The 19659-nt window shown below is 46.2% G+C and overlaps 1 protein-coding gene across 1 annotated transcript; it reads left to right on the forward strand.

Moving 5' to 3' along the window:
• Positions 1-12954: 12954 nt before the first annotated feature.
• Positions 12955-17138, forward strand: LOC123450029 (trihelix transcription factor GTL1-like). The gene is made up of 3 exons (XM_045127423.1): positions 12955-13820; positions 14511-16128; positions 16218-17138. Exons 1-3 carry the CDS (start codon positions 13468-13470, stop codon positions 16626-16628), a joined length of 2382 nt encoding a protein of 793 aa, XP_044983358.1. The 5' UTR covers positions 12955-13467; the 3' UTR covers positions 16629-17138.
• The last annotated feature ends 2521 nt before the right edge of the window (positions 17139-19659 follow it).

The raw sequence follows: 19659 nt of genomic DNA on the forward strand, positions 1-19659 counted from the left end.
CGGGGGTTCGCGAGGATGCCTTCTCGGTCGAGGACATGGTCCGAGGGGAGTTCTTCCTAAGTACGTCCATCACGGATCGACGTGTGAACCTCAGCTGGGAGGTGATCATTGTCTATGGTCTGGGTGGCCATAGTAGGTCGGCGGAGTTTCTGGCCGAGCTCAAGGGCAAAGTTGAACGCTGCACTAGTCGTGTTGTTATGGTCGGAGGCTTTAACCATATTCGGCATGTGGCTGACAAGACCTCCTCAATGAGTCGTGTTGTTATGGTCGGAGGCTTTAACCATATTTGGCATGTGGGTCGAACGCTGCACTAGTCGTGTTGTTTCGATGTTTTGGAATGTCATTAAGATGGTGATCATGCTGATGTTCCATGAGTTCTATATAGGGACTTTCGACATGGGCCGGATCAACTATGGTATGATTACCCTGATCCCCAAAATAGATGGGGTGACGGACATTAGGCACTTTAGACCTATCACAGTTATCAATGTGCTTGAATGCATATTCTCGAACGTATGCACGACATGATTGACCCTGGAGGCGGAAAGGCTTGACCACCCCCTTCAAACTGCGTTCATCAAGGGTCGACATATCTACGATGGGATCTTGGACCTCTAGGGGATCACACATAAGGTACACTCACATGGGCATAAGGGCGTGTTCCTCAAGTTGGACTTCCAGAAGGCCTATGATCGTCTGGATTGGTCCTTATTGAGGTTGTTGCTTCTATGGCTGGGCTTCAATGACAGATGATGCTCCTGGATTATGCAGATGGTCTAGTCTAGCAAGACAACCATTAACATTAACGGATGGAGTGAAGCAGGGGGGCCGATTTCCCCTTCCTGTTCAACCTCGTCATTGATGCCCTGGACGATATTCTAGACGAAGCACACATGGCAAGCCATCTTAATGGGGTGGTTGGCCACTTGATCCATGGAGGAGGGGTCACCCACCTCCAATATGCGGATGATACCATGATCATGGTTGAGGGGTCAAACCTCAACATAGTGAATCTGAAGTTCCTCCTGCTGTGTTTAGAAGAGATGTCGGGCCTGAAGATCAATTTTGATAAAAAGCGAGGTTTTCATCCTCGGTTTCTCGCTGGAGGACTAACTGTGGATCGCTAATAACCTAAGTTGCAAGCTATCGACGTTCCCCCCAACCTATCTTGGGATGCCTTTGGCCGAGTCAAAGATCCTAGCGACTAGGTTTTACCCCCTAGTTGGCTGGGTTGCTTCGCGTGCTGAGACATGGCGAGGCCGGTTTACCTCCAAGGGGAGTAAAACAGTCCTCATTAGTGCTAACCTAGAGGGCCTCCTCATGTTTATGATGGGGTTATATATCCTGTCGAAGAGCGTTCATAGCTCGTTCAATAAGGAGCTCGCACGGTTCTTCTCGCAGGCCGCTAACAATCGACAGAAGTACCACACTATCAAGTGGGTAGATATTTGCCTACCCAAGGATCATGGCGGGTTGGGGATCACGACCTCCAATTTTATGAATACCGCCCTCATGCTACGGTGGGTATGGCAGATCCGTCGGAATGACGGTGGGTTGTAGTTACAACTCCTTCATGCAAAGTACCTAAGGGGTAAGCCGCTCCTCACTTGTTCTCGTGCGGGCGGATCCCAATTCTGGCGCGCTATCCCAAAGATAAACGAGGAGATCCACCTAGGAATCTCCTTTAATATTCGTAATGGGGAGGGGACCCAGTTCTGGCTGAACCCATGGGTTAGGGATGAGCCTGTGAGGGTGGGGTTCTCTATCCCGTTTTCTATCTGCATAGAACTATCCGTTCTCATTTCCAACGTCATCCTCGAGGCGCAATGGGATACTAAGTTCATGCGCTTATCCGGTCCGATAGAAACGGTCAAGTGGAATCGCCTGCTAAACGCCTTGCCCTAGGTGCTCCCGGATTGCCCGGATACGATGGCTATGTGTCTATCCCCATCTAGGGAATTTTCAGTTAGTTCGGCTTATCATGCCCTCAGCCGCTACCTCATCATACCTTGACTCTCACCGCTATGGAAGGCTCCCTTACCCCTGAAGTTCAAAAAAATTGTGTGGCGGTTGCTCCATAACTGCATCCCCTCGGGGACGGAGGTGCTTAGGTGGCACGGACCGGGATACGGCATGTGCCCCTTATGCACGGTCCCGTGGACAGCAACCCACATTATATTTACGTGCACGACAGCGAGGGCCATGTGGGAATCCGTACGTGAGGCTCTTGTATCCGTACGTGGGCCTAGGACCTCGCGAAGTTCCTCCAAATCAGGGCCAACCATACTGGGCGGCATCGATGCCTATTCTGGCTGACCTTTGCCGATATGAAATGGACCCTCTAGACGACTCGCAGTAACATGGTGATGGAATGGATCTTACATGCGTCTGACTCCGTCAAATTCCTTGCTTTTATGCAACATTTGCATCCCCTCTCTAGGCAGCGAGGCCGGGATCGTCTTGATGGCATGCTGGATGCACTTCAGGCTACGACGCATCGTCCTGCATCCTTGTAGGGCCAACGTTCTCCCACCACTAGGTGGCTTTTTTCTTATTTCTTTTCTTTTTTTTGGGCTAGAGTGTGCTTTTTCCTAGGCTGCTATTTGTCGTTGAACCTGTATGTGGATTATACGGACCGTTATTTGGACCGTTGCTTGATCTGTAACCTATAAAGCGGGGCAAAAGCCTATTTCGAGAAAGTGGATTCGTTTCTTGCACGCAAACACAATTTGGTCGCCTGTAACTAATCAAGCACACATACATACATACATGCCGATGGATCGACTTGAGATCCACGCCACGTCGATTGCTTTTACTCAACGAGCATCGGCGCATGCTGCTCGCGTGGTCGCCCGCGTCGTCCATGCATATGCATGCACGCAGCGGTACCCCCGCTGCCGCATGTAGTTTCACCCTTTTTCATCTCCAAACGAGAACTCTCCTCGCTACCGGGCAGAGCGCGCGCCTTCACCTAACTGCCCTATGCTCATGACGTAGCTCGACCGATTCTAATCTGCAGTCCGCCCTAGATTTTCTTTTCTTCCAACATTACTCTTTTGTATGCCATGAAATTCGGTTGAACATTAGTTGCAGCATGATTTTCTTTTTTAGTTTGATCACATGGAAATTCATAGGGGCACGCACCTGCCGCCCGCTCAGTTTGCCTCGCGATCTGCGTATTAGTTGGTTCTCGTGCAAGGACACAATAAGCTTTAAGTTTCAACAATGAAAGTTATCATCTTTGCATCCAAAACTATCAAGTTTCAGTCAATTTTATAGATATAATTCTAAGCATTTTTTCCACCGGTCGTACACAAAGAATAATTGAGTTTATTCAAAATGGATTTAACAATGAAACTAATTAACACATTTTTTTCAAAAATAGTTAAAAATGTATTCAAAATGGATCTTATTTAAAAGTGTTGGTCATGAAAAACACGAATATGAAAATAGATCTTAATTTGAATTTATCATTTAAAAGATATATGGTGACGCTTCCTCGCTTGCCTCGCCACACCACCTTCCCATGTTGTCGTGTTCTTCCCTCCCTCCCTGAGCCATCTCTTTAAACCTCCCTTAGGCCTTGTTCGGTTACTTATTAATTGAAGGGGTTTGAAGGGGATTGGGAGGGATTAAATTTCATATAAGTCAAATTCCACCTCAATCCCTTCCAATCCTCTTCAATTCCCTTCTTGATGGGATTAACCGAACAAGCCCTTCCACACTAGGTTTCTCCGACGAGTCTGGACTCCCTTCCCCCACACCCGAACCTCGGGCTCTCGGTCGCCCCCATCCAACAGGCCTTGATGACATACCCGCGCCTTTCTATGCTCGTAGTTGTGCGTGTTGATTTTTTCCCCCGATTTGACTTACACGAGTGGCCCAATAGGTATAGCTACTATTGTTACAAAAGACAGATCAAATCAAGTTTGCTTCTTTGAAAGAAATGGGTACGCCAGCCTAAAAGTCATGCATATTTTGCCGCGGGTACTTTACATGCTGCTAAGCTGCTGTACCCGTAACTGCCTAGCTATATACTCCTACTCCTAGGGCAGTAGCTGTGGCTGCCCGACGTGCACATGTACTGCATATATACATCAGTATTAATTAGCGGCACTTTCAGGCAGCACTTAATAACAAGTGAGGGTTGGAACTAACTTTCTTCCTTATTGTAAGATGGACGCATGCATGTGTGGGCGACAGCCAGAAAGCTTCTTCTTCATCTCTTTCACCTCTGCAATGTTTATGTTTTCGCCGGGAGGCAAAAGGCAGGCAGGCAGCCAGCTAGCTCTACATCATTAGCTAGCCATTCAATCCTAGCTAGCTAGCTAGCCGTATATATCCGGCAGGCCCCAATCAGCTTGAGCCAGACTGTTCTATATACGCATATATCTACGTGTGTATACCCCACACTCCAACATATACTATGTATTATCGATCGGTCCTGAAAAGGACCACTACTACATGCGTATTAATTATACGCCTGGATTTCCTCGCAATTTATTCAGCGCATCCTCCGTTCCAAATTATTTATCTTTCACATGTGTATGAACACGTTTTAATGTATTTTGTTCTCTTATGACAGTCTGTACGCATATCATATTAAAATATTTAAAATGTCTTATATTTGAGAACATATATATGTGATAATATTCATGCATGCATACGCAATTTGTAGAGAGGATTCATTTCTTGCACGCAAAAGCAATCGCAGTCCCCTGTAAGTAAACAATCGCAGATATAGTATGAACAACAACAACAACAACAACCAATGGCTAGCTAGCGACCGAGCTACCGGTAGCAGCCTAAGTCCACCACAGGCACCGGCAGCTTGATGCTTCATCAAATTATCCTCCCTAGCACTAGAAGGATATATAGTTTATCAATGCTTCAGGGATCTTCTTTGATTAGTTTAATCACATCGATCGATCGGCCGGTCTCACTAGCTAGGCCAGCAGCTAGGAACCATATGCATGCCCCAATCATTACCGTACACCTCACAGCATCATAAACGATCACGCTGACGAAATTATTCCTCCAACCATGTCGGCGGCACGTCAATGGCTTTCATCTAAAGTCCAAGTGTACAGATTAGTTGTTGCCAAGCCAATCATACATTCGCATAGCTTATGGTAATATCACTGTTGACGTGCAAATGTATTGTCTAATCTTTTTCATCACATCGGTCTTTTGATTGCATTGGCTGAAACATGCATTTCTAGAATCACCCTCATCAGACACTATACTTAGTACAAATACCACTATATGACAATTCATGAAATAATTTGGATATCAACTTGTAAGAATAATGTGTAGCCAAGTGAGTGTGCCTGATCATCAGCTGGATATTGGCCAAATGGATGAAGGACCATGCATTTTCGTGGTGTAATATTCATGGACCATGCAAGCATCTTTGTGCGCCATCGATCCATGAAAATGCGTGTGTGCCTTCATTTTCGCTCCCTTTCACCTTTGTTTTATTCCTTTGGCAAAAGCATGCGCATGCAGCTGCACTCCTGCGTTAGAATAAAGGGGAAAAAAGGGCAATCAATCAATAGAAGGAACATGCATGTTGTTGTCGTCCGAGTAAAAGGTAGATGGTTTTCGTTCCTAGACAGTGGCTACTCCCGCGGCCTCCCTGTACCAGTGGACAAGCGCATGTGCCATTTTATTAAATCCATTGCCGTAACCTTTACTGTACTGTTTTCTCAACATGACACGATGATTGATGGTTCGGCGCATCTTTGTGCTCGATCGAGTACTCAGCAGTAACCACTCTTCTTAGGGCATCTCCCTAGCGGATCCTCGGATCGCTTGCAAACATCCTGACCGAGTTGTTCGAACACAGTGTGTCATCCAACGCCGCCCCGATCCGCAGACCAATCCACTTGTCAGTTTTTCCACAAATAGAAATCACACTAAGGGGGCTTCGGAGTTGTCCTCGGAGTTGTCCGATAGCCGCCATATAGGACACCGACACCCCCGGCCCATCCAAAACCACAACCCAAACACGCTTCTCTGTCACTTCTCACTACAAGGAATTTGGTCATTTATGACGCCGCCTTTTCGTCGTTGAATAGTTGTTGTTCTTGTTGTATGACCATTTTATGAACAAATATGAATGGTCAATTGTTGACCATCAAGAATGAAGAGACGTGACCTTCTTGACATTTCGTTCATGAGATCTACGAGCAAAATTTTATGGTCATTAATTCTTTGACCAAAATTTTGGTCATGAGTTGGATACATAAGCCACGCGGGATATTACATGGCAGGCTAAAAGGATCGATATGGTTGACTAGAGGGGGAGGTTGAATACGCAACTACCAACTTTTAGCTTTTCTTTAACAAAATAGATTTAGCAACAAATAGGCTGTCTAGATATGCAACTAAGTGAGACACACACACACACACAACAGAAGACATGTCCGCGGGTTGTGGTAGTAGGATTTCGTCGGGCACTCGGATAGAGAGCACATTTGATTTTGCTAGGGGATGCCTGCGATCAGACACACGATACATAAAACATAAGCACCACATAACAGATCATATGTGCATTTCTTAAACAGTAGTTTCCAACATATGCCTTTCTAGCAATAATCTTAAATTGCAACATTTGAAGATTCTGGAGATTGCTTTGTCAGAAAAATGCACTGGGAGGGAAACACAGTAATATAACCTTCCCATTTGCATACAAAGGTAAACATTTTAGTTTGGTTAATGGAGTGTAAGTTGAATTTTGGGTAGTTCTAACTTCTAAGGAACACAAAAATAGTAATGCAAAATTAAGAGTGTTTATCTAAAGGTGCATACGTGTGAACCAGAAGCTAAATCTACATCTTGCTATGATGGATGTTACTAATGATATTTCCATCTTCATTTAGAACAGGGACACTCCGACCTGGTATAGTTCACATGGCTAATTTTAAACAAATAGTGTGAGTTCTGTGTCCATATCTTCCACGAGAAGATGTTGTTGGAGAAGGGTTGAAACTATTTCTCCCAGAAGCAAAGGATCGTCCTCGGCGGCCTACTTGTCATGCGGTTGTCGGGCCTGGACTTCATGGTCCAGATCTACAATGACGACACCATAACCATGTGTAGGGTTAGGTGGACTAGTTGATGTGAGACTATCTTCCCCACTTTTGCCCCTTTGAAACCTATCATCATATTCTATTGCACCTTTATGCTATGTCCAATGGTTCATGCTCATGTGTTGTGTGAAGAATAAAAAGTTGATGCATATTGAAAAAGTACGATCCAATTTCCCGACTTGGACACCGTGGTGCTTGACATTTGTATTAATGTGGTGAAGATGGAGCCATGCCTTGCTAATATAATAAAGATGGATAGGGGTAAAGTAATCTTTGAGTATCATATACTTTCAAAGTTTAATGATTTGCTCCTTATACCTATAAGTATTGATGTGTTAATATTTGTTAATTCATCATTTCTCAATGAGCATACATGCATAAGGTTACATCATTTATAGCATGCGACATCAAAATTTCTGTTTTATCCAATCGTTGAATTTGAATATCCAAACCTCTCTTCATTTTACGATTGCTATTGTAATGGGGAACCTCATGAGGCAAGTACTCTACAAGCAATCTGTAAAATGCTGAATTTGAATATCCAAACGGGTTTAAGGGCATATCCAAACGCAGATCACTAAACTTATCAGTTACCGAGTGGGTTGCCATATGATAGACAAGCCAACTGATCTTCCCATTTTTTAAATAAATACGACCTCTCTTTCTACAATATGTGGTTATGTGCTTTATGTATATTTTGAATATTATTGATTTGATGTTACGGCAAGAGAAGGAGCGAAACCGGTGCCTGAAGAAGTACTACATAGTCACGCTCTTGCTCATGCTGATCGCTCTTCTCTTTTACATGATGGTTTAGATAGGGATGATGAAACTTGTGGGTGTGTCATGACTTGTGTGTATCGCTATTTTTGAGATTTGATGATATTTGTGTTGAATAATGATGATGGTGATGATGGTATAAATGATGTGACTACTTTATGTGTATGATGTGATGACAATAATGCATGTTTATCATGATATGATGAAACCACTGTATAGAGCATGCACAAATACGTAGGGGGCATAAATACGAATTAAATTTTGAAAACATGAATATTATCAGTAGCGCTGGAAAATTAGCAGTAGCGCTTTATTCATTCCAGCGCTACTGCTAATGTGTATAACAGTAGCGCTCTATATTCAGCGCTACTGCTAACAGGTTAGTTGTAGGGCGTTAGCAGTATCGCTAGCCCAACGCTACTAGTAAGGGAAAAACTAGTGCTACTGGTAGCTTTTCTGCTAGTAGTGTTTACTTGTTTTTATTTTATCTTGTTATCTATAATTATCTACACACCTCACTTCCTTGCAAATAACAAGACAAGAGGATTGACAACCCTCTTGCCCGTGTTGGGTGCAAGTTCTATGTTTTTTGTGTGCAGCCGCTGAAGATGGTTGTGGTTGACATTTCTATTGTTTTGATAAACTTTGGTTTCATAACTGAGGGAAATACTTACCCACATTATGTTGCGATAACCCGTTCCTCTTCAAGGAAAACCCAACGGAGATCACAAGTATCACGGTGAACTTTGTATTGAAGATCAAAACGAGAGAAGAAGTCATCTAGGTACTAGCTATGGACTCGTAGGTCTATGGTGGACTAATCACACATCATCAGAGGCAACAAGGTTGATATAGATGGCCTCCGTGATCGATTCCCCATCCAGTAGGGCACCGGAAAAGATCTCGAGAGGGCCTTCCGTCGGAACAGAAACTTGCAGCAGTGGAAAAAGTGTTTAGGGTGGCTCTCTGTTGGTTTCGCTATTTTAGACAATTTATGGACGTGAAATTAGGCCAAATGAAGCCACGAGGAGCCCAAAAGGCATCAGGGCGGTCCTACCCCCCTAGGCCCGCCCTGTTGCCTTTTTGTCTCCTCGTGTGTCTTCTGGTCTCCCTCCGAAGCTTTCATGTCCTCTTTTGTCGAAAAAATCATCAAAAAATTTCGTAGAGTTTGAAGTTCGTTTGGTACTAGTTTCGTGGAAAACCAAATACAAGCAGAAAATAACAACTCACACTTGGCACTGGTGTAATAGGTTATTTCGGAAAGATGGTATAAAATAACATATAATTACATATCAAGGATCCAAAGTTGATAATATAAAAACATGGAATAATAAAAAAATATCGATACATTGGAGACGTATTAGCATCTCCAAGTTTAATTAAACTTGTTTATGATTAACCTTACAAAATAGAATTGCTATCTTGCTATTTGCTACAGTATAATAAATGAAGTTTGTAATGTTTGTTGTTATTTGCTAAATTTTAATTTTTAAGATTATAATAAAGATTGTGGTTTGCTAATTTATTTGTTTATCTGTTCACTCCCCGAGGGGGGGGGCATCCGACAAAAATGTTGAAGGATGCAAAACCTAGCACCTCTCCGACTTATCTCTCTTGTGCCATCGTCAAATGGTGTTTGTGTGTTTTAAGGTATGAGTATAACGAATTTCACGTAGAATGGTAATCCACTAGGTTTCTATGTGTAGCATATTGGACCCATATCACTTTGTGCCCCCCCCCCCCCCCCCGGCGGTTGGGACTTATTCTTCATGTAAAAACTTTGCCATGTTATCTTAATACAATTAAAAATGTAATTGTTCAATGAGTGTCCCATCAATAGACTGGCGCATTCCTGTTCTTTAAACATATGATGTTAGTTATGTTCAATACTGAATAAATAACAATGCAAATTGATATATTTACACAACAATTATATGATGGAGTATATATCATGTCTCTTTAACATTATGTCCCTGAAACATCTTGGGCGTTGGCGACAAGGCCACATCACGAAAGTCCACATATGAGTAAGGTGTGATACCGAAAAAGCCCCACAAGGCAACTATTCAAGATGGGTTCACTACAGAGACCCTGCCATGAATTTAAACCGAATCCTAGACAAGCCCATGGCCCATAGGTCGTAACTTTTAATCGTGTCAGGTAACTTCTTCTGTAATGGCACGGGTCATGGCCCTACGTGCTTGGGTTCTTTATACCTCAGGACCGATACAAGTGTATAATGGAAGGGGCTATGGTCCATAAAACGTTCTTAAAGATACACAACATGTCAATTGTCATTCCGTCGGTTAAGTACATATAGAAAATACATGCTACCGAAATCTGAACTAAAATGACAAAAACAATATATATGCTATATCCAGATGTCATTATCTTTTTTTGCGGATGTGGTTGGTTATTTCTATGTCCATATATGATTGTCTAAATAATTTGTTGAATACTTTCTCTAGCCTCGCTTACACTTTCAAAGTCTTCACTGTTATGCCGGCAACCAATCATCAACGGTTCACCTCACCTCATAACTATATTTTGGTTATGTACATCGCTCGATGCACATACCGAGGCTTGCTCCGCTTTTAGAGGAAAAAATAACAATAACTATAGGTCCAAGTACAACATTCCAACTTAAACTCAAGCAACTTTTTACTAAAATAGTGTCAGGAATGTGCATTTTTTTTGCTGACTAAGACCCTTAGAAACGCTATATCTATATGCAATTTTAGTACTATGATAAATATATCTAAATGGTGAATTAAATGTGTGTACTCTCTGTATACGTACATATGCATGTATGTGTATAAGCACTCACTCTTTGTACTAGCTGTCCAACACTAGCTAGCGTATGGAGATGAAAATGGGGTTGTAGGTAGCAGGCCATGGTGGGGCTGTGATGGTTATGGTGAAGGACCATGCGTTGCATGTTACCCCAAACTCCAAAGAAGGGTCGTGTGACCTGTGATATTGGGGGGTTGGGTTGGGACCAGTGGCATGTAGCACGTTGCGCAACACCTCCTCGCCTAAAAAATTTGCTAATTAAATTTACTAAATAAACTTGTGATGTATAAACTTGCTGAGGTCTTTGGTCCGATTAATCTTGCCAAATAAACTTAACAACTAAAGTTGAGAAATAAACGTTTTTGTTAGACGCAATGAACTAAGCTGTTGTGTTGCTATTTTGGAGCTTGTTGTCGTAGGTGCTATTTTCTTATGTTTAATATAAATAAAGGTAGTATTTTTTAGGTGCTATTTTCTTATGTTTAATATAAATAAAGGTTGTATTTTTTAGTTGCCACTGCCACGTTTGATGATGTTTGATGAGTTATATGTCTAGTGTTGAATAAATAAAAATGAAATTGATTTATGTACCTATTGTTTCTATGTTACACGTACCATGTCATTTAACATTCTGTTTGCAAAATATGTCATGAGTCGGTGACGAGACTCCGTAGTGAAAGTCCACAATTCTGAGTCCGGTGTGCTGCGTACGTAAAGCGCCTCGGAAGGCATCTATCCGAGATCGAATGTTTGCCACACTAACCTGCTACGTATAGAGACTCAATCCGAACCAAGCCTCTGGCCCACGGGAATTCACCTTTAAACGCGACAGATAGCCTCTAGAATAATTGTATGGGGCATGACCCTAGATGCTCTGTTTCGATATGATATATCGGAGGCTCGATAAAATAAGTATGATCGAATGGTGTATAGGCCCTGGGACGTGCTTAAGATGACGAGTGTATCCATTGTCATGTCTATGTGGTAAGCAAGTGTAAAAAAAATAACTTTCTATATGAATTTTTAATATAAAACAATGTACACAATACATAAAGATGTGAATATCTTGTCTCATTTTTGCAGGAAAGGTGTGGCCATCTTGTATTTCTAAACAACCGGTCACAGACCTGTTGTAGCCTCGCTTACTTTTCAATGTAGTCATAGCGGCTAGCTAGTTATGCCAGCAAGCAATCATGGACATCAATTTGGCTGTAGCTCAACATAATCCGTACGCACAACATTTTTACTAGAAGTTTACGTACGCGCTGCAATTGTATAGCTAGTGAGTGTCGGCAATGCCCATTTCAGCTGGCTAAAATTTCCAGAAAATTTGCTCCGGTCTACTCCCACTGTATCTAACTATAATTCTCTCCAACTATAATTATATAGGTAAAAAAAAAGTATGTACATATGAAAGGCAAATTGAATGTGTTTACTTCTCTCTATTTAAACGAGCATTTGATAGTTTGAGGCATTCAATGAATAAATACTCCATCCGTTCTCAAATATGAGTCTTTCTATAGGTTCACCTAGTGTACTATATACAAATATATATTGACATATTTTATAATATAGATAGATTCATTCATTTTATTATGTATGTAGACCTTTAATAAAAAAAATTAAAAGTCTTATATTTAGAAACGGATGGAGTAAATCTGTAGTGTACTGACTGTCCAACACCTGCTTGTGTATGCATGTATGGAATGGGAGTAGATGGAACGAAAACGGCGTTGTACGTACGTACGTAGCACGCCACGGTGGGCGTGATGGTGGGGGTGGGGGTGGGGGTGAGTGAAGGACCATGCCATTGGAGGCGTTGCGTTGCGTTGCATGTTACCCCAAAGAAGAGGGAGGGTGTGTGTGTGTGTGTGACCTGTGAATGATACGGACGAGGTGTTGGGTTGGGCTTGGTGTTGCATGCGCCGTCAGGCCCCACCGCACAGCTGTTCTAGTGTGGCCTTGTCCCTCCCTCCCTCCACCGATCCAATCCAAATCCAAATCTAAATCCAAATCCAATCCGGCAAAGCTCTTTTCCCGGCATCCACTCTTTTCTGCCGTCCGTCCGATCGCTCATCCGTCGATATATCGTAGGTAAATCGTCTTCCTCCTCCGGACCGACGTCAAAGCCACCACCGAGCGAGCAGTAGAGTAGAATTACTGTGGATGGATGGTCGAGTAGAAGAAGACGATGTGTGAAAAGAAAACAAGACCGCGCGTAACCTTCCTGACAGCGCGCGCGGCGCCCACCCCCTCTCTCTCTCTCTCTTATCATCTCCTGGAGGGAGTACATCATCTTCTCCGGACGCATCTCTCCCTCTCCCATCGGCCATCGCCATTTCTTCCTCCTCAACCTCCCCCCGCCCCCGGCACACCTCCCTTTTCCTCCTCCTCCACCGCCATTTTTATACTACTATTTAGTGCACACCTCCCGCCCGCTACAGTTCGTACCACTCTTTCTTCTTCTTCTTCTTGTGTTACGGCACCACAACCACAACCCCCATCCATCTCTCTCTCTCTCCATCTCCATCTCCATGCCAGCCTAGCCTAGCTACCCAAAGGCCAAAGCCACTACTTATCTCACTCCCACTCCTCGCACTACCTTCTTCTTCCTCCTCCCCCCTTTTCCTCGCCGCTTCCACCCCTTTCTTTCCAGGTGTACTCGCCGGTAGCGGCTGCTGCTCAACCTCTTCATGCGTGCACTGCTCATGGCTCCGCGGCCTCACTCCCACAGCACCACCCGCCTAACAACCCACCACTGACCACCAAACAATCCTGCTCAATTCCCCTCTGCGGCGCCATGCAGCAGCCGCCCGACATGCCGCCCTTCTCCCCGGCCGGCTGGCGCGGGCCCGCCGGGGCGCCCTCGCCCATCAGCAGCCGCCCGCCCGCGCCGACTCCTGCTCCTGCGCCAGGACAGCAGCACCAGCAGCATCAGATGGACGAGCAGCACGGGGCCGCGGTCAGCGGGTCGGGGTCCGGGAGCGTGGACGGCGGCGAGGAGGGCGAGCGCGGCGGGTCCTCGTCGGCAGCGCCGGGCGGCAACCGTTGGCCTCGCCAAGAGACGCTGGCGCTGCTCAAGATCCGGTCCGAGATGGACGCCGCCTTCCGGGAGGCCGCCCTCAAGGGCCCGCTCTGGGAGGAAGTTTCCAGGTAACTCGATCAACTGAATTCACTCTCCGATGCCAATTTCGCAACGGAATTCCAGTTCCTCACGCCTCGTCTCCAACGTACGTCTCCAAGCTAGCAAGATGGATCGACGTCCCGATCCATATACATGTCTCAATTGTATTGTTGCATGGGAAGAATTTCACTGTCCCCAAGCTAGGTGTGTAGATGTGATGTGTGATGTGATAATTGATCGGGATGCGGTTCATGTGGCTCACATGCTCTACCCAAGAACTGTCTGCCCACCAGCACGAGCACACATGATGGATGGATGGATGGATGGATCGATTTTCCCCCAATTAAAAACCATACGCACATCGCTCTCCCTCCTCTACTTTTCTGTTTCTTTTTCCTCGGATTTGCGCCCGTCAGATCCAGTTCCCAGGCATCAATCCCGATCACAATTCCCCAATACTTAATCCCTCCATCTGCATCCCCAATTTGGGGCTTTTTCATCACGACCAATCGGGCTAAAAACACCGCGGCTTGGCTTTTCCTTTCCCGTGAGAGCAACGCATGCATGCGCGCGCACGTATGCAAACAATTGTGATGGATCGATCGACGGTGATGGTAACATGTAGGAGGAGTATATATGATGGGATGAATCATGGGAAAGTGAAGTGAGCTTGTGTGGCTGATGATGATTAATTCTTGTGTTCATCAATGGTGCTGCAGGAGGCTGGCGGAGATGGGCCACACGAGGAGCGCCAAGAAGTGCCGCGAGAAATTCGAGAACGTCGACAAGTACTACCGCCGCACCAAGGACGGCCGCACCGGCCGCGGCGACGGCAAGACCTACCGCTTCTTCACCGAGCTCGAGGCGCTCCACGGCGCGCACCAACCGCCGCCTGCTGCTCCCGTCTCCGCCACCATCGTCACCTACTCCGCCGTGCCCACCGCGCCGCCGCGCGTCCTGCAGGCTGCAGAGCCGTCTCCGCCGCCTCTATTCCTCACGCATCAGCCGGTGCCTACGGAATCGCCTGCATGCCTGACGACGACGGCGCCGGTGGGCGACGCGAGCTTCTCGGACTCTGACGGCGAGGACACGGACGAGACCGCCGACGGCGGCAAGCGCAAGCGAAGGGGCGGCAGCTGGGGCCATGGCGGCAAGGCCATGAGGTTCTTCGAGGGGCTGATGCGGCAGGTCATGGAGCGGCAGGAGGCCATGCAGAGCCGCCTCCTCGAGGCCATCGAGCGGCGCGACCAGGACCGCATGATCCGCGAGGAGGCCTGGCGGAGGCAGGAGGTGGCCCGCCTCGCCCGCGAGCAGGACGCGCTCGCGCAGGAGCGCGCCGTGGCCGCCTCACGCGACGCCGCCGTCGTGTCCTTCATCCAGAGGATCACCGGGCAGATCGTCCCCGTGCAGGCGCCATCATCCTTCCCCGCAAAGCCGGCAGCCACCGTCACCTCTGTCAAACCGCCGCCGCTGCAGCCGACGCCCGTCGCCTCCGCTGCACCTGCGCCGGCCCCTCCAACGCCACGGCCGCCGGTTCAGGCGCAGCCTAACGTGACTACACCAATGAGAACACAACCGCAGACGCCGCAGCCACAGCAACACGTAACGCCGACGGCGACGCCAGAGCCACAGCCACAGACGCCGCAGCAGCAGCCACACCACCAACAGAGCAAGGAGATCGTCGTCCACGCGCCGGAGCAGCCGCCGGTGGACATGGCAGGCGGGGCGTCGCCGTCGAGGTGGCCCAAGGCGGAGGTGCACGCGCTGATCCAGCTGCGGACGGAGATGGAGGCGCGGTACCAGGACACGGCGCCCAAGGGCCCGCTGTGGGAGGACATCTCGGTGGGGATGCGGCGGCTGGGATACAACCGGAGCTCCAAGCGCTGCAAGGAGAAGTGGGAGAACATCAACAAGTACTTCAAGAAGGTAAAGGAAAGCAGCCGGAAGCGCCCCGAGGACTCCAAGACGTGCCCCTACTTCCACCAGCTCGACGCGCTCTACCGCACCAAGGCGCTCGCAGTCGGATCCTCCTCCTCCTCCTCCTCCGGCGTCCACGCGCCGGCGCTGCAGGCACCGGCGCCGTCCTCGGCTCGCGCCGAGCCTGCCGCGGTCACCGTGCTCGCGCCGGTGCCGCTGTCGTCCCAGACGCCGTCACCTGCGGCGCAGCACGTCGAGCACGCTGCCAAGAACTTGATCAGCAACGGTAACGGCCATGGCAACGGCGCTGCCATGCAAGTGAAGGCGAGCAACGGCGCCCCGCCTACCGTGGCTATGTTCCCCAGCTCTGCCCAAGCCGCCGGCAACGGCGCCAACAGCGGCACGGCGACGAACAAACTGGTACGTAACTCTCGGCCCATGCATGCACATACACATTGTCAATTCCAACCGTTCTGATCGATGCCAAGTACACGCCATGTATTTTGAAGGAGCTGAAGCAAGAAGGCGTCGCCAAGGAGACGGCACCGGTGGTGCAGCCGGCCGTGGCCATGAATCACAGCTACGGCCGCAACGACAGAAGGGACGTCTACGACCTGGACAGCGACAGCATGGACGAGGACGACGAGGACGACTTCGACGACGATGACGATGAGGAAGACGACGACGTCCCCGGCGGCCGCAACATCAACATGCCGCCGGTGCTGCATCAGTACGACGCCCACTTCCTCCAAAGGCAGCATCAGCATCAGCAGCAGCAGCAACAGAACCACAACCACAACCACAACGTAGTCAGGCCCAACGCGGCGAACGGCAGCGGCAACCCGCCGGCGGGCAACGCCACACCAACATCGGCGGCGGGGGCGACAAACGGGGCGCCATTCCTGGCCATGGTCCAGTGACGATGGATCGAGCAAGACGACGCTAGCGCTACAAACCAAGAAGGCCCAGGTGGTACCGATCTCGATCTCTCACTCATGTGCCCATACGGATCCACATTTGCACATGCCCACTTGATGATGGATTGATACCCCCTGCCTGCCGCTGCGTGCTAGGTAAAAAACCCAGACCTGAAAACCCTACTACACAGAATTTACTTCTGCTCCTTCCAATCCAACAACCCTAAATTATTTCCATTATTGTTTATTACTATTATTCCTGGTGCACATACATATATATATATGGGCGGCGTATACATGATGTACATGTCACATATCTTCACCACACTGTACGTAGATGCATGGTAAATTAAACGGCGTGGGGATTTCCTTTTTTTTTCCACTTTACTTTGAGGATACTTCTGGAGCTACCATTTTTGTCTAAAAGAAGTTACTGTCCCGTATGTGTCATGTAAGAATTTTTGTGCTCTTGTTAAATGTTAATGACTGTCCGGAACTTTTACACTTGGTAAATGTTAATCCTCTCCTATATACTATATATGTTGCAATTCATGTACTATACTCCTCTTCATGAAGGGGCCGGCTAGCTTCTTTTTAATCTGTGGAATGTGCCTGGCACTTGGATGGCAGGTACTAGTACTTAAAATGTACTACTAGTAAGAGATGGTGGATAGTTGCAGTAGAATATGTGGCTTGAACTGTGTTTATTCTCTAGGATCCAAAGTTTACACACTAGTTTATTTGTGATGGTCCACTTTTGGTTGAGCAAGTAGGGTTCATTAGCCATCACTCTTGATACTATAACCTAACCATTGGATGGTACATGACCTGACGGCATGTTGGACAACTGAACATGCAAGGAGTAGTTGCATGAGATGGGCAAAATTAAGTACTATTCGTCCCATCATGGTTTCCGGTGCGCCTGAATATGTAGGTGGGCAGCTTGAATTAATTCAACAAGTGTCTATCGGGTTGTGTACTTTTTTTTTGTAGGAGATAGAAATATGTTAGGCTAAGAACATCTTCAATACGTACCCTAAAATAAGGCAGGACCACTTTTTCATTACAAGGAGGCAAAAACTGCATTATAGTATCGACTCACAATAATATCACAAATATGTAAGAAGAAAAAAAGAAAAGCAAAAAAATATTTACATGAATTTTCTTGCAAGATCACGGATTATAGTATTGACTAAGACATAACGAAGTCTCAGTCGAGGCTTAGCAAAACTGTATTCGAAATGTTTTACTCCAAATTTACAACACTTGGGCGGTTGGGGCAACTTTTGTTTTTTTGATTTTTTTCCGGGGGAGGAATGGAAAGCTCCTCAACCACATGAATATATTGCTATGAAGAAAAAGGAGGGGGGGGGGGGCACAGGAGGGAACACCAGCCAAGAGATAGGCCGTTAGGTCGATCTAAACATACCGAGTGAGACATCAATATGAGAGGAGTCCGCAATTTTCATCCTGACCTACTACAACACCGCCTCGTCACGGAAATCCACACGAAGACAATCGTGATACATTGTGTACTCTTTGCACAAAAAATGTTTTTGCAAATACTTGCAAGATCTTCGAGTCCCTTTAGAAGTAGATATTATTCCTGAAATTTATTACTCCCTTCGTTTTTAAATATAAGATCGTTTAAAGATTTTACTATGAACTACATATAAACATATGTAGTCATATTTTAGGATGTAGATTGATTCAGTTTGTTCCGTATATAGTTTATAATAAAAAAAATTAAAGGTCTTATACTCTCTTTGTTTCAAAATATAAAATCTTTAAAGAAATTTCATTAGAGAACTACATACAAAGCAAAATGAATGATTGTATATAGTTTCTGATTATAGTTTTTATTAAATATATATATTTAAAAACAGAGTAACTATTTAAGAACGGTGGGAGTAGAAAATTGTCGGGCCGGACAAATTCAGCTTGTACGAGAAAAACATGCTTCCAGTGGCGAGCTTGGATCATGTGTAGAAAGGTCAACTAAGTTGTGGCAGGGTGTCTCCGCAAAAAAAAAGAAAAAAGTTGTGGCAGGGTGAGGCGGGAGGGGAGAGGATGGGTGGTGCGTGCGTGCGTGCATGCATGCACGTGGCCCCCGATCCGATGCAGGAGAATTTACCCGGAAGATAGATGCCTCGACGCCTGAGCACCTGCCATGCACGATTTCAGTTTTTAGCTGGCGTCAGGCTTTGTCGTGGTACGTAGCAGCACCGTAGCCCGTAGGTTCTATCCCTATATACTGTGCCACGTACCTACGCTCGCTCACGAGTCACCAGACCCTTTTTGTTAGCTGCACGCGCGTATATACAACTATACACCGCCGTATGTAGGCCGCCGCTTGGGCACGTACGTATCCGAATCTGAACCCACTGCATGCCGTTTTCCTCAGAAAAACAAAAAAGTTACCGTCCAGCTGTATGTGTCATGTAAGAACTATTTGTTGCTGTAAAGCCGTCGTTAAGTGTTAATGACAGTCCAGAACTGTACGGCCTTGGTAACTTATTAGTTGATGTGAAACTTGTTCTATATGTTACAATATATTGATGATGCTTCTTCTTCTGTGGAATGTACCTGGCTGGCAGCTACTTATAATTATTAAACAGCTTGGTGTACCTAGCAATTGGCCGTCAACTGGTAGTATTTAGCTAGTAGAGTATACTTAAAATGTACTACTAGTATGGCATGAGATGGTGGATATATAGTTGCAGTAGAATATGGGCCTTGAACTGTGTTTATTCTCTAGGTCTGTAGACTTGTTTATTGCGATATATATTCTTCTTTGCGTTAAAGCCAGTGATGGATCTATAGACCTAGAGAATACTTGTGTACGAGCAAGTATAATAGGATGACATAGGCGGGCTGTAAGACTTCAAATAATATATTTTTGGATGAGTTGGAAGAGAGAGAAAAAAGAGAGAAAAGAAGCGGACTACAAACTAATAGCCGGCTGTAACACGTGCTCCTAGACAATTTTTGACAGAGGATGGTGGGCCTTGTACGAATAAAGTAGTACTTATTT

Source organism: Hordeum vulgare, chromosome 4H, assembly GCF_904849725.1.
Source record: "Hordeum vulgare subsp. vulgare chromosome 4H, MorexV3_pseudomolecules_assembly, whole genome shotgun sequence".
NCBI classification, from domain to species: Eukaryota; Viridiplantae; Streptophyta; class Magnoliopsida; order Poales; family Poaceae; genus Hordeum; species Hordeum vulgare.

What these genes read in the sequence shown, in the direction of transcription:
- LOC123450029 (XM_045127423.1), top strand. Translation starts at nt 13,468, where the DNA reads ATGCAGCAGCCGCCCGACATGCCGCCCTTCTCCCCGGCCGGCTGGCGC. An exon ending in CTCTGGGAGGAAGTTTCCAG is followed by an intron (nt 13,821 to 14,510) that starts GTAACTCGATCA and finishes ATGGTGCTGCAG; the next exon opens with GAGGCTGGCGGAGATGGGCC. An exon ending in GCACGGCGACGAACAAACTG is followed by an intron (nt 16,129 to 16,217) that starts GTACGTAACTCT and finishes TGTATTTTGAAG; the next exon opens with GAGCTGAAGCAAGAAGGCGT.